Source organism: Neltuma alba, unplaced genomic scaffold, assembly GCF_004799145.2.
Source record: "Neltuma alba isolate B1F8T4 unplaced genomic scaffold, ASM479914v2 tig00013081_pilon, whole genome shotgun sequence".
Taxonomy (NCBI): Eukaryota; Viridiplantae; Streptophyta; class Magnoliopsida; order Fabales; family Fabaceae; genus Neltuma; species Neltuma alba.
Window position 1 is genome coordinate 86,785 of NW_021637411.1, and position 13,316 is coordinate 100,100.

The following is a 13,316-nucleotide window of genomic DNA, read 5'->3' on the forward strand; positions in this document are numbered from 1 at the left end:
GCAAGTAAGACCTAAAGACCTGTACGTCTGGGTTGGTGCAAAATTTATAGTGTTCAGAGAGATTTCTGAAGTCGTTACCAGCTCCTTCAAACCTAAATTTCATCGCTCTGATAATGGGCATCTACTGTTAATCTTCCTGAAAAACACCGACAATCAGAGAGGATAAATTTGTTATGGACTTTATAATCTTATAGATGTATCAAAACCCAACTCCCATATATAAATATACATATATATATATTATAGGGTTTCAAAGGAAGGAAAAAGAGAGAGAGAGAGAGAGAGTCCAAAAGTTCAATTTGCGTCGGTGGATGAATGTATGGTGTTTGAATGATAAAAATCGCAGTGTCGTGATAAGGAAAAAAAGGGAAAGGGGGGGATGGAGTAAAGAAAAGGGATATGGCGCCAGAGATGGGAGATGCTTGAATTGAGGGAATTATATGTGAAATTCTAAGTATGAGTCTAAAGTGGGGGCCAGGGAGCCACCCAATTTGGGGAACCAAAAATAGTAAATTGGGTTTGGGAGCTTTTCCCAGAGCTTCCCAGTTTCCCACTTTAATTTGTTTGTTTCCTCAAAATATACATCAGACCCTATCAAATGTTCCATGTCTTTTCTAAATCTACCCTCTCCTCCACTCTCTTTCTCCTTTCTCACAGACACTAAGCCTTGCTGCTATACTATTCCTTGCTTTTATCTTGCCATCCTCAATCGTCTTTCATTGTTTATCTCACTACGAGTGTTCTCACTAATTAATTATTGTCATGTAAAATCCATATAAACACACATCATTATATTCACAACCCATGAATGGTCTGGCCTTTGGATTGTGTTGCACATATACAACAAAGGTTTTGATGAATTGATTATATCTGAACATCTCTTCTTTTTTAATTCCAAATTTGAAAAAAGAAATAACCAAAAAAAAAAAGCCTACTACACGTCTGAATAAAATACTTTGCGTAATCATATATGTATATATATTTAAAAAAAATCTGTTTCATAAAAGTTCAATTTCTAAAGTTTATGTTGAATACCGTGGGCGTATATTGAATTGTGCGCGTCGAATAATAATGAATTGGTAAGGAATGGAGAGCTAATTTTCAGAAATAAGCGTGGCTGGAGCCTCCAGGTAATGATGTTTTACTTTTGTCATCCTAATTATATCCGCTTTGACAACGTTAATAACACACACATTTCCCCTTAATTGGGCGGATCAATCATATAGGGCGAAAAAATAGCATATAGAATTACCTATCGCCAAATCTAACGTAACTTGCCAATGCTTTTTTTTTTTTTTTTCAATTTTAGTGTGATTTTCATACTGCCCATGCTTGCTTTGACTCCACTAAACTTTTTTCACATTTGGGTTAACCTGACCAATCGCAATGCAAAACCTGCTTACTTTGGTCCGACACAGCTTTTCACTTTGGGATAACAAACTTTCTCGTTTTTCTACTTCCCACATTTAGCACCCATCTTCCTCTTCCTCTTCTTACTGATTTCCAATTCAGTTTCAGGCATCGAAATTCAAAACTGAGGAACAGCATGAAACAAAAATAAAGTGGGTGGGCCTTCACGACGAAGAAAAAGGATCAATCAGGCCCAAGCTGTGGTGCCCAAAAGATGGAACTCCGTCTCTAGATTTCACCAATATGGGTCAAGCTAGGCCCATTATATTATCCTAATATATAAGGATATTGTCATTCCTCAAATTAAAAGAAGGCCCCATAATTTTCATTTCCCCGGTCCGCATAAATCAAAGTGAATAATAAATTTTCTCTTCCATCTTTTCTTGGGTACATAATGAAACCAAACACAACTAATTATTCTGTACATCATAAGCGCACTGCACGCTGGAAGTCTCCAGTGCAATAAAGAAACAAATCATCAAAGGAAATTTAAACACCTCTGCTGTTTTCTAAATTTATTGGGAAAAAAAAAGAAGAAGTCCCGATTATGAATACTGGCGCTTCCTTGAAACAGTCAAATATGATAAATGAAAATAGCACATTCTCTAAATTAGCATGGACATTGAAAATAAAGAAAAGCTAAATTGAAGGAAATCCAGCAAGCACTCAGACAGAAACATGGCGTTTTACTGTTTGGTATCAGATGGTGTCAGTAGAGTGGCAGCAGAACCGGGCTCTCAAGAAAAATGAGATTTCGTGGCAGCAGAAGAACAATGCTGTGCACTGGAGTCCATAACATAACATGAGGATTCCACAGTTCACCCTGCATCATCGTTTTCACTTGGTTAAACGTGGGACAAGTCAATCGGTCCAAATTTAGCGATTGCGAATCACATGCTGCCACGTCACCAGGTTCCCCCTCCACTTAACCTCATTTGAACGCACTCACTTCTCTCCTGCTTCGTTCCCATAATTCCCATCTGCTGAAGATCTGCAACTCTCTTACCTTTCTTCTTCTCGTCATCTCGCCTCGCGCCCTCCCCCAATTCGCGTTATTTTCTCTATCTAGCGATGACCGACGCAATTGAGCCCTCCACATCCTCTCCACTGTCTTCGTCGGCGAGAGACCCCAGCACCGTTATTCATCCGAGGCGCGAACCCTTCGAGCATGGCCTCCTGCCCATCCCCAAGCTCATCTTCTCCGACCCGACGCAAACCCTAATCTCGCTGAAGCAGAAGCTTCTTGAGCTCTCCCCTAATCGGCGGGCCAACTCTGCGGCCATCTCCGACGCTCTGCAGATCTCCATTGACTGCGCCAGGCTTGTTCTCGATACCCTCGCCTCGGTATTGCACTCGGAGTCTGAACCTTTAGTTAGAGCCAAGCCGGAAGAAATCGAATCCGTTGGTGCCGATGTCCATGATCTGGTCTTGTTCTTGTACATTCAGTCCTACAAGAAGCTGCTTCCCAGAACGCACAAGGACTCTGCGGCCGTGGCAGATGTCTGGCCTTCCACCTCGGCTTTTGATGGCTACTTGTCTGCTCTCTCGCCGTTGCAGGTGATTTCTCCCTGAATTTTAATCTTTGTGATTCGGTGGCACAATCTGAGCATAGCGGAAATTGAGCGAGTAAATTGGGCATGGTGAACTTGCTTTTTAAATTGGTTTTTGCAAGATTCTTGTTCCCTTTTTCTTTTCCTTGGTAACCTTTGCATTTTGCAATTCTATCCATTGTCAAGGCTGGGGCTTGATTAGTTGCAGTTTCTTCCAATGACATTCAGACTCTCCTTTAATTTTTCAAATTTCATGTCATTTAGCGGCCTCTGCTCTTATGTCTGATTACATGAGATGAATAAATTTTGATTAAATGTATAATTGCAATCACTCCACCATCGAACATGGGGTCTGAGATATCTATTAGTAGTAGACATCTGATACAGTGTGTTCTGTCCTAGTTCTATTTAATTTCCATGTGTAGCTGCTGAGAAGCCTACAAGAGTGATCCTTCATATTATTAAGGTGTTTATCCTGATTTTCCATGATTTACAGCTAGTGCGTAGCAACAGTCGTCGATTTATGCCATCACAAGCTGATGAGGAGGCGCATCAGTTATCATATTTGCAAAAGCACCTGGCCAACATTCTGTCTCTTCTAGCTGAGCCTGTGGAGGGGGAAGGGGAAGGGGAAGAATCTCTGGTTTGTGAATTTATTGCATATGATTTCGGTCATTTAAGAGTTTGTAGCGGAGTTCCCCAGTGCCCCTTCCTAAGGAATGGAGCTTATACACAAATTTAGTTAATATCGCTGGCACTCCCGAATCATTGTGAATTCCATAAAACATTATTCTATATTGTTTCCTGATAACTTTTGATTCACATAAATTGGTCTTTACATATGAGAATAAGAATAATGTGCCAGAGCCTGTATTTTTTTTTTTTTAAAACCAAATTTATGATGCCATTAATTTGAAGAGAAACAGAATCAGATTGCTTGTGTTTTTTATATTCTTTTTGGCTGCTGTTCAGTTAGAGAGAGCTTTTAATATTTCTGTTGCTTTGGATTTTCTAATTTTTAAAGCATTTAAGGTGGAATATGTTGATATATAGCCACTGTATTATCCTTGTTTGGTATTGGAACAATTCCTCATTTAATTATAAGGACATTTTCCTCTTACTATGGTGTTCTTCGTAATGAGTCCCTTTGTTGTTCCTGTAAATCTAATAAGTATTGACTATTGACATTGTTGCGGATGGGAGACACCCCCATATAGACACCATGATACAGGAAGATATGCACTGTGAAAATATAATTTGAAATGCTATGTCATATTTGATGTTTGATCTAAATATCATATCTGCACTGGACATCACATGACTCTGCTTGTTGGAGTATCAATGACTTTTAGATGTTAAATTCTTCCACATTTCATAATCAACGTGTATATTTTAACTGCATTTGATAATTACAACGAAGGGTAATGCTAGAGTTATACTAACTAGTAAGGCATGGCACCTCTTGCTTAGGTATAGTCTATTGCTCTGTTATATCGCCCTTTCTCTGGGGCATGCCATATTGCCTAATAGTAGTCTCTCTGTTCCTTCTTCTGACTGACTCAACTCTGTGATATAGGATCTTGCTATTTGTTTAGGGTATGCAGAGGAAAACATATATTGAGAAGCCTCTGTATTGTGTTTGATTGTATGCCTTATTTAGCAATAGTGTTAGTTCTTAGTCCTATTGCTCATTTGATCCCATTGTTTTAGGTTTTAACTATGGATAGATTTGAGCACCTCGGGTTTCTAATTCAGTTCGGCGATAAGGGGTCTGAAGGAAGCACTTTGAGCCAATCATCTCCCTTTTTTGCAAACTCAGATCCTGACATGCCAGCTGTTCCTGTTCCCGCTGCACAAGTTCATGATTGGCTTCTGCAAAATATTGCTTCTTCTTTAGAAAATATTTCTGAAAGGGCTTCACTAAAGGAAAATGGACCTGGCAGCGTATCTGATCAGGATGTTGCTATGGTTGATGCAATTACTGTCCCAGTTAAGGCCTCACCAAGTACTAGAGGTCCATGTTTTATTGAAGGGATCTCTAAATCATCATACTCTAAGAATGTATCTGATATTAAAGGTTCATCTGTTAAGGTTTGTTCTGGTTTTCTTCTACCTAGTATTTTGCTTCAACTAAATTGCTGGCCTTTTATGTGTGTGATCTTTGAGTATTTCATTGAAACTATTCATCCTAGGTAGGCTATGTAACGCTTCACTTTCTTCTTTCTCATACTGCAACTTTGCTTGAAATTTCTGTTCACGAGCATCTGCTTTTAACTGACTTGAGCTTGAAACATCAGTTGCAGACAAGTTATGAAACCTGGTTTACTTTTAGGTTTGCAATTCAAATCGTATCATCATGTTCATATGCATGAAAGAGCTGTGACTTGTATTCTAGCTGACATGGATTTTAGAACAGAGTATTGGTAGTCGTGGAATAAAATGAAAGCTAGGTGTTACAGCAGTTTAGTATTATTGACAAATGTATTTTCCCAAGTCCATTCAACTTAATAAATTTGTAATTTGAGGAAGGTTTCCGGTTGAATATCTGGTTAGAGCCATAAGAAATTTATGATTTATTTTATGGCCAGTCATCTATTCAAGTAAAGTTTTATTCTTGTGAGTTTCTGGGAGCTGGAATTCGGACAAATTATGTATGAAGCAGAGATATGCTTAATGTTGGCAAGTATAATGGCCTTTACTATGGATTGTGATTTCTGGAGTGAATTTATGATCAGCATTTTACATCAAATGTATTGCCATCTTTGTTTTAAAAGTGGCCAGAGCCCAGAGTCGGCCCCTTCTTTGCTGGTTCACATACATAGTTCCACTATTCATTTTTTTTAGAATGACTATCTAAACTGCATTGGAAAAATTATAAGCAATAAGTTTGGTCATTGCAGGTTCTAAATTGCCAGGAGTCTGCTATTTACATTTTAGCACCTGTGAGATTTGCCACCGTCTATGGTTGTTCGGATGCTACTATTGTTCTTGGAGCAGTTGGCAAGGTAATAATAAATGAGAGCCATGTGTGATGCTTCTTAGAGGAACATAATTACCTTGTCCCTGTTTTGGCCTGGCAACTTCATAAAAATTGTTTTATCAATCATATAAAGCCTCAGTAAGAAAGTAAGCAATTGTTTTTTTAGACCAAATGAAGGTTAAAAATCACCTAATATGGGTGATAGCTAAACATCCGCAAAAAACCCAAAAAAAAAAAGAAGACGCCACACACACAGAGAGTGAAAACTCTTTGATATGGAACTTGAAGCCCTGCTCCCCGAAGAGAAGTAAACAAGTTAATGAACATGAATTTTCAAATTTATTTTTTTCTTCCTCATTTTTCTTGTAGAAGTTCTTTACAAATAGAATCATTGGCTGCTCAGCTGACTGTTCACCATTTGAGAATACCTTTTTATTGTGCGGTTAGTAAGCATATTAATATTAGAATGCTTCATGTGCATGCTGTCAGTATTAGGTAACCAGCTTAATAATTTAATGGCGATTTGCTGATTAGTTGCTTTTCGTGTGCATTAAACTAATGGTGGTTTTAGTTACCAAGGTGGAAGTTGATTTCCAGTGTTTTCTTTTCTTGACAGGCTGTAAGAGTAGAACACTGTGAACGAGTTCATGTGATTGTAGCAGCTAAACGTATATGTATTGCGAATTGTCGTGAATGTGTTTTCTTTTTGGGAGTGAACCAACAACCTCTTATTGTTGGCGATAACCATAAGCTGCAGGTGAGGTTCTTCTGCTCTTGCATGAATAAGGAACATGCTGGTCAATTGGACTTAGAACCTTAGTATTTACTATTATCTATGGTCGTGGTTATTGTTTCTGCGCATCTCAACTTCCTTAGGCCTCAAATTTGGTGCCCCTTTAGAAAATATAAGTTAATCAATAATGTGTGTGTGTGTGTGTGTGTATTAAGATGAGGCCCATAACCTAGTCGATTTGTAATATGCCCTATTTCGTTTCTCTGATTTATCCTTGGAGAAGTGGAAATGCTTATGCTTCTCAGTTCTTGAATATTTTTAGCTGATCTATTTTGATTCATTTCCCTTCACCATGTTTCCCCTTTGTTGGGATAGGTATTTTCCAGTGTAAGGGGTCAGATTTTGGCTTGTTTCCAGTGTGAGGGGTCAGTTTATGCAAATTGTTCTTGCAGTGGGTTGGCTGAACATTTCTTTTGATGAGTAGCTTGCTATAGATACAAGTATTTGCTCCTATGGCACTTTAAATAAGTTTTTTTTTTCCCTGTTCAATTATATGCTGCTAATGGGGGCATTAGCTTCTTATTGTGCATGCCTATTCTTCTTTAGAGTTTTTCTTCGCAATTCGGTTTTCTGCTTGAAAGTACTTTCTTGTAATGTTCTCAGGTGGCACCCTATAATACATATTACTCCCAGCTAGAGGAGCACATGGCTGAAGCTGGAATTTTGCCCACAGTAAACAGGTGGGATGAGCATGTGGCATTGGGTGCAGTTGATCTTCATGATTCATTATCTCATCCAGCTGGTGTCTCTGATGTCCAAGCTGAGTCAGCTACCCGGGTAGATCCTGATCAGTTCACTGATTTTGTGGTATGCCTTTCTATCTTTTATAGTGACTTGTAGAAAAATTAAAGATCTTTATTTTTATTCTGCCATGTTTTGTGGATTTTCACATGCTGATTCGTACATGTTTTCACTTTAGGAATATTTACTTTCACTGCTGCACATTGAACTTTGTGAGCCCTTTTTGAAAATAAAAAATGGGGGCTGTTGATTTTTGAATCTCCATTTATTTTGGAAGCATGCTCATTCTTCATATGCTTCTTTTCAACCATATTGGTTGGAGTGCAGATTCCAGGCTGGCTTGGAGGAGAGTCGACTGGGTCTACAAAACACAACCCATTCACCTTACCAGATGCCTATATGGCTTCGCAGCTTAGAAATGTATGTCAACTGAGCTAGTTGACGTCTACTGATTGTGTTTTGAAGCCTTTTGTGTTTAAATATTGAAGAATTATGCTTAAGTGGAATAGTTGTTTCAATTAATTGTTACTTTTTCCCTCTGTTTTGGGTTCTTTTCTCCAGCAAAAGAATTTAGGGGAGATCAGGCAACTCTTGCGGGAAGCACCCCTAGAAGAAAATCGCAAAAAAGAATTATCATCTGCGCTTCATGTTTGCTTCAAGGACTGGTTATACGGTAATGGTTACTCCTGTTTTATTTACTTCTCTCGCCCCAACAATTTCAAACTCCGAGGATTTTTTTTTTTTTTTTTTGATAACCTTGCTTGAAAATGCAAAGTATCTCAGGCAAATTTTGTATTGATGCGGTGCTGGCCCTCATCTTGTGCCCGTGTTTGGTTAATTCAAATTAAACTCTTAACTATATCCATTTGCTCTTTGAGGGTTTTTTTGAGCAATAAAGTTGTGCTTCGGGAAAATTTGTTCTGCTATGGAATGATTAGCTTAGCTTCATCAGTGATTAATGTGCTTCACATTGTCATCATTTTCATTTTTATGCAATATTGGAACCTTTGGATTTGTTCCTGAATTTACAATCACGCGCCACAGTTGATTTTGAGTGGAATTTTATGACAGCCTAGGTCACAAATAAATTATCTAGAAATTCTCCTAATGTTAACGTGTTCCATAACTGCTTGCAAGATAATGTGGGTGCCTGTGCTTTCCGCATTAAGTACGGGCTCTTGACTGAACATTGTACCTTTTTGTTGTTTTGGCCGTCTTAAGCCTGTAGTTTGGAATGATACTATTTTGGAGCAAGTGTGTCTAAATAATACTGTCCTTGTCATTTACCATTAGCAGAGCAGATGGTATCTTCTGACGATCATATGTTTACTAGTGTATGTTCGTTGAACATTCCTTCTTTTGGAACTGGCCACACTCTGACCGATATGATTCCTTGAACTTTATCTGTTCTGGCAGCATCTGGAAACATTCGGCAACTCTACTGTCTACAAGGCGAATGATCTTTGTGAAGCAACGCCATGACACAGTTAGTGATGGTACAGGAAGAAGGTTTCTAGTTTCGTTTTTGAGCTCCCTTTTGAATTCCTCTTGCCAATTATGTTGGCCCTACAGTTAGCTGAGATCAGATGACGTGGATTAGAATACCCACCTATTTATTCGGTGGCACTGGTGCACATAATGGGATCAAGAAATACATTTTGCTAGTCTGAATGTAATTTTTTTTTTTATCTTGTGAAAATAATTACTGTGACATTTTGTTAGCCTAAATTAATGGCCCTGTGAAAATTTTCACCACCCTTTTCAATATCTGGTGTTATTCATGTTCTAAACTAGAAGTTTTGTATTTTGATTCAAGCCTTGGCCACAACTGGAGTTCAATGCGAAACATGGTTTGCTGGATTGTAGTGCTAGAGGCCTAATTGGAGATCACGGGCATGCCCTTGGGATGTCGGGGCTGTATGTGTATTTAGCTTGCGTTGGGTACCCAAGGCAAAGTCCATCACATCATTATTTTGAGAGGCAGAAGAGGGCCAAAATGAAGGGTTTGAGAGTTGTTTATCGCAACGGCTGGAAAATTTCAACTTTACCTGATGAGTTCAGATTTTATATTATCATTAACAAGTCAACATTATGCGTACTCTTTCTCTGATCTTAAATATGTGAGATCTATTGGAAAATTTTGGTTTGATTCTAAATATAAGGTCTAATTTCTTCTTATCTTCTGTATTAATTATTTCATTCTCATAATACCTTTATTTATTGCAACATTTTTGTTTTTACGTGTTAATTTTAATAATTAAATAATAGGAGTGTTTTTGAGAAATTGTATTTTAATAATTGCAAATAAGCATCTTAACTAATTTTTTTTATCTTATAAATTAATTAAAAGGTTTTTATGTTTAGAATTAAGGGGAGTAATAACTTTTATTTTTATGTTTTAATATAAGTATTTTGAAGTATTTGTTTGTAAGAAAAACTATTGTATTGCTATTCAATGCTGTCAAGGAGGTGCTTGGTATTAGATAAAAGTTCTTTTAAAAAGTATTTTTTCACAAATTGAAATAAATTTTTTCACATATTTATTTCAAGAAAAATGCTTTTAAAAAGTATTTTTTTACAAATCAAGATAAACTCCTTCATATATTTATTTTGTATATTATAAAATCACTTTTGAAACTATGGTTTGGGTTTCATCTAAATACTCTCATTCGTATACTATAAAATCATTTTTAAAAACATAGTTTAGTTTTCATTCAAATACCTTCTAAAATTGTATACACACTGAAAGTGAAAATAAAAATAGTTAAAGGACCCAATTTTACTTCGCTTTTCTTAATCTCTCTCTTACAAGTTGACTTGTAAATACACATGTAAACTTTTAAAGGTGATTTATGAATAAGAACGGAGCCAGTGAATCTTTCCAGCATGACGTTCACTTGCCCAAACACATTTTAATTTGCAAAATTTAATATCATAAATAATAATCTCAGCAGTATAATTCTATGACGTAAACTAGTGCTACATAAAATCCCAAGTCTGTTAACTATGCTACATAAAAATTAGAAGGGGAAAACGAATAATAAAAACAATATGGTTGGGGGAATCTTGAGACCTAGCCTACCGGGGCCAGTTGGAATAGTTTCTCTGCTTGCTCAGGGAAGAAGGTAATGAACAAATATGCACCTGCACACTCACAGAAAGGCAAATGAAAATCATCGCAACCATCAAGAAACCATATTAGACGAAGCTGAAAAACTTACAAACAAGAACCGTTCCCAAAACAGCTGAGATTTTCCCTTGTATTGTCACCAAACCAGCTTTTCCAGCATTCTGCAACTCTGTGGAACCAACAGAATCGAACGTTCCTACAAAAACGAACCCAAATTTCACTTTCTTTAATCTAACGCATGAATTGGGTTTTGAAAGATGATTCAGTAGATTACTAAACCTGGCTTCACGGTTTGAAGGCCTGAAGTAATGCATGCTATATTTGAGAAACCAGATTGCTCTAATCTCTTTGCTGCCGCAGCAGATCTTCACACCAAAGAGGAAACAAAGCCCTCAAATGTTAGTAAGAACAATAAAATTGAACATTCATAGCAAGCAATATGGCATAAACTAACCTCAATCCCTCCTGGCATACAACCAAGAGTTTACTCTCAGGGGAAAGCTGGCTCTTAACAGATTGCACAAAATCAGGGTTTAATTTAGTGAATGGCAACCCAAAGAACAACCCAGAAAAGTTATTGTGCAGGGTCCGTTTTATAATGGTACCTGCAGAAAAAGATGAAGATAGATAGTCAGAGTGATAAAAGAGGGAAATGTATGAATGTTTTCAAGAGGGAATTCCATACCAGGATCATTGTCTTGATTTTCAATAAAAAGAGGCACGTGATAGCATGATTTTATATGAGCTCGTTCGAACTGGGTTTTATCTCTCACATCCAGAATTGTGTATCCTTCGACTGCTATAAGTTCTTTTGCCTCTTCAGCATTTACATACTTCACTTCAGCTTTTATTGTCAAGCTTCTCCTTCCAGGAAGTTTCCCTGGCACGGTCCTTGCATTGTGAGATTTTAATACCAACCAAGATGTCCCTAAGTTGCTGAAAACAGAACCTTGATCCCTTACCAGTGTGTTCACAAAGATTCAAACATTATTTGACAATTTTCCTTCATTAATTTCGTCAATAAAATTGAGTTTAAAATCTATCTTTCAGGATAAGCCGCGAGAATCTGTAAAAACAGCTTGATGGAACCGCATGTATAATGTATTGATATAGTCTTGTCGAGATTTTTTCCCCACTTCAGAAAATAAGGGAAGCAATTTAAATAACCCAGCCGCAAGATCGCACGAAAAAATTAAGCTAAAGATAAACATGAATTACCTGGAGGAAGAAAGACTGGAGCACAAACCAATTCCCGCCATTGCAAGATTTCTTCGCAGTATCTTGTTTTGCTTCCGATATTCAAGTCATCACTATTTCTTCATATTATTTTTGGGGCTATCGGCAAAGCAAACACAGACCCTAGCCATTGGTTTTAGTAAAGTGGGCCCAGTAATTTCGGAGAAGCAATGATCTTCTGCCGCGTGGCAACAAACTCGCACAGATTCGATAACTTGATTCAGCTGATCTTCGCCTCTTCGGGTAGCCGCTAACGCCGTTACCGTTACAAATATTTACGAGAAATTAGAATTTGCGGTAATAAATATTTTTTTTTAGCCACAAAAGCATATCTAATTAAAGCACATATTATATATAAATCTAATCAGATTGTTCCCCCAAAAAACGTTTATCTAATTAAACAGAAGTAACTTTAATCGATTAATTTTATTTTTTCACAAGCTAATTTTTCAAATAGGTAAGGTTATCCATATGTTTACTCGGTTATACCGTTTTATATTATTAAAAGAAAGCTCCCGTCAAGATCGAACACAGTGAGATCTGACGTGTTGGTAGACTTAGGTGAGTTTCTGTTTCTGTCATAAATAATAAATGTCATGTTAACACAAATAGACATGAGAAATTTTATCGTATATTAATAAATTTGAGCATCCACATTCATCAAAATCCCTACATCACATTGTGTTGTTTTTTCCCCTTTTGGCTCTTTTTAGCTCAACAAAGCAATTAACAATTGGTGGGAAGATAAAGACGCTCTTCGCCCATCTTCGTTACTTATCCTTGAAACACCTGCGCTAACCTTTTCTTTAGTTAACATCACAAAACTACTCTTCCAGTCCTAAATATAAGACTTTTATATTAGTGTGTATAATGATCTTACATTTAGGATCGGAAAATTATATCATTAGTTACTATTAGGTGAGAAATAAATAGGATATAAAACTCGAGATGATTCTCTTTAGCTATCAATTGAAAAATAAATCCTATACTTTGGATAGAGTTTGAAATGAATCATTTTAAAACTTTCAAATAATACGACTTTTTTTTTTAAAAAAAAATCGCATTATATGCACATAAATAGATTGCGTGGTTGTCCAATAAAAATACATAATGCTAGTGATTTAAATGTTTTAATAGTACGTCATTAAGTACTCAAGAAGATATTTCTTTTTCTTATTTTCGGTGAAAGTAGTTAAGAATGTCTGCATGTAGTGTTTTTGTATCAACTATGCTCCGCAACAATTGCAAATACAATTCATAATATGCTTAGCATGCAACCCACTAAGATCCACTGGGCACAAACTACGAAGAATAATTTTACCCATTTCCAGACTCCTTGGCAATTGGCATGCACAGAAAAACATTTATTTTGAACTAATATGAAATATCTAAAAACGTAGTTAGGTTATGCCTCGGCCTCCAGGTTGCTGCCTCCACTCAGTATTTCTTCTTTCCCAGTTGACTGAGGAATAAAAA

The 13,316-nt window shown here is 36.9% G+C and overlaps 2 protein-coding genes across 2 annotated transcripts; one reads left to right on the forward strand and one right to left on the reverse strand.

Moving 5' to 3' along the window:
- Positions 1-2,329: 2,329 nt before the first annotated feature.
- LOC114734254 (TBCC domain-containing protein 1-like) lies at positions 2,330-9,354 on the forward strand. The gene is made up of 9 exons (XM_028921837.1): positions 2,330-2,967; positions 3,457-3,603; positions 4,671-5,051; positions 5,861-5,965; positions 6,557-6,697; positions 7,337-7,540; positions 7,802-7,894; positions 8,036-8,147; positions 8,891-9,354. Exons 1-9 carry the CDS (start codon positions 2,482-2,484, stop codon positions 8,932-8,934), a joined length of 1,713 nt encoding a protein of 570 aa, XP_028777670.1. The 5' UTR covers positions 2,330-2,481; the 3' UTR covers positions 8,935-9,354.
- A 1,036-nt stretch (positions 9,355-10,390) lies between these two features.
- Positions 10,391-11,924, reverse strand: LOC114734245 (rhodanese-like domain-containing protein 9, chloroplastic). The gene is made up of 6 exons (XM_028921827.1): positions 11,823-11,924; positions 11,290-11,540; positions 11,059-11,209; positions 10,884-10,969; positions 10,696-10,800; positions 10,391-10,618 (listed from the first exon to the last, which is right to left on the reverse strand). The coding sequence occupies exons 1-6, from the start codon at positions 11,861-11,863 to the stop codon at positions 10,548-10,550; spliced, it is 705 nt and encodes a 234-aa protein (XP_028777660.1). The 5' UTR covers positions 11,864-11,924; the 3' UTR covers positions 10,391-10,547.
- Positions 11,925-13,316: the final 1,392 nt, after the last annotated feature.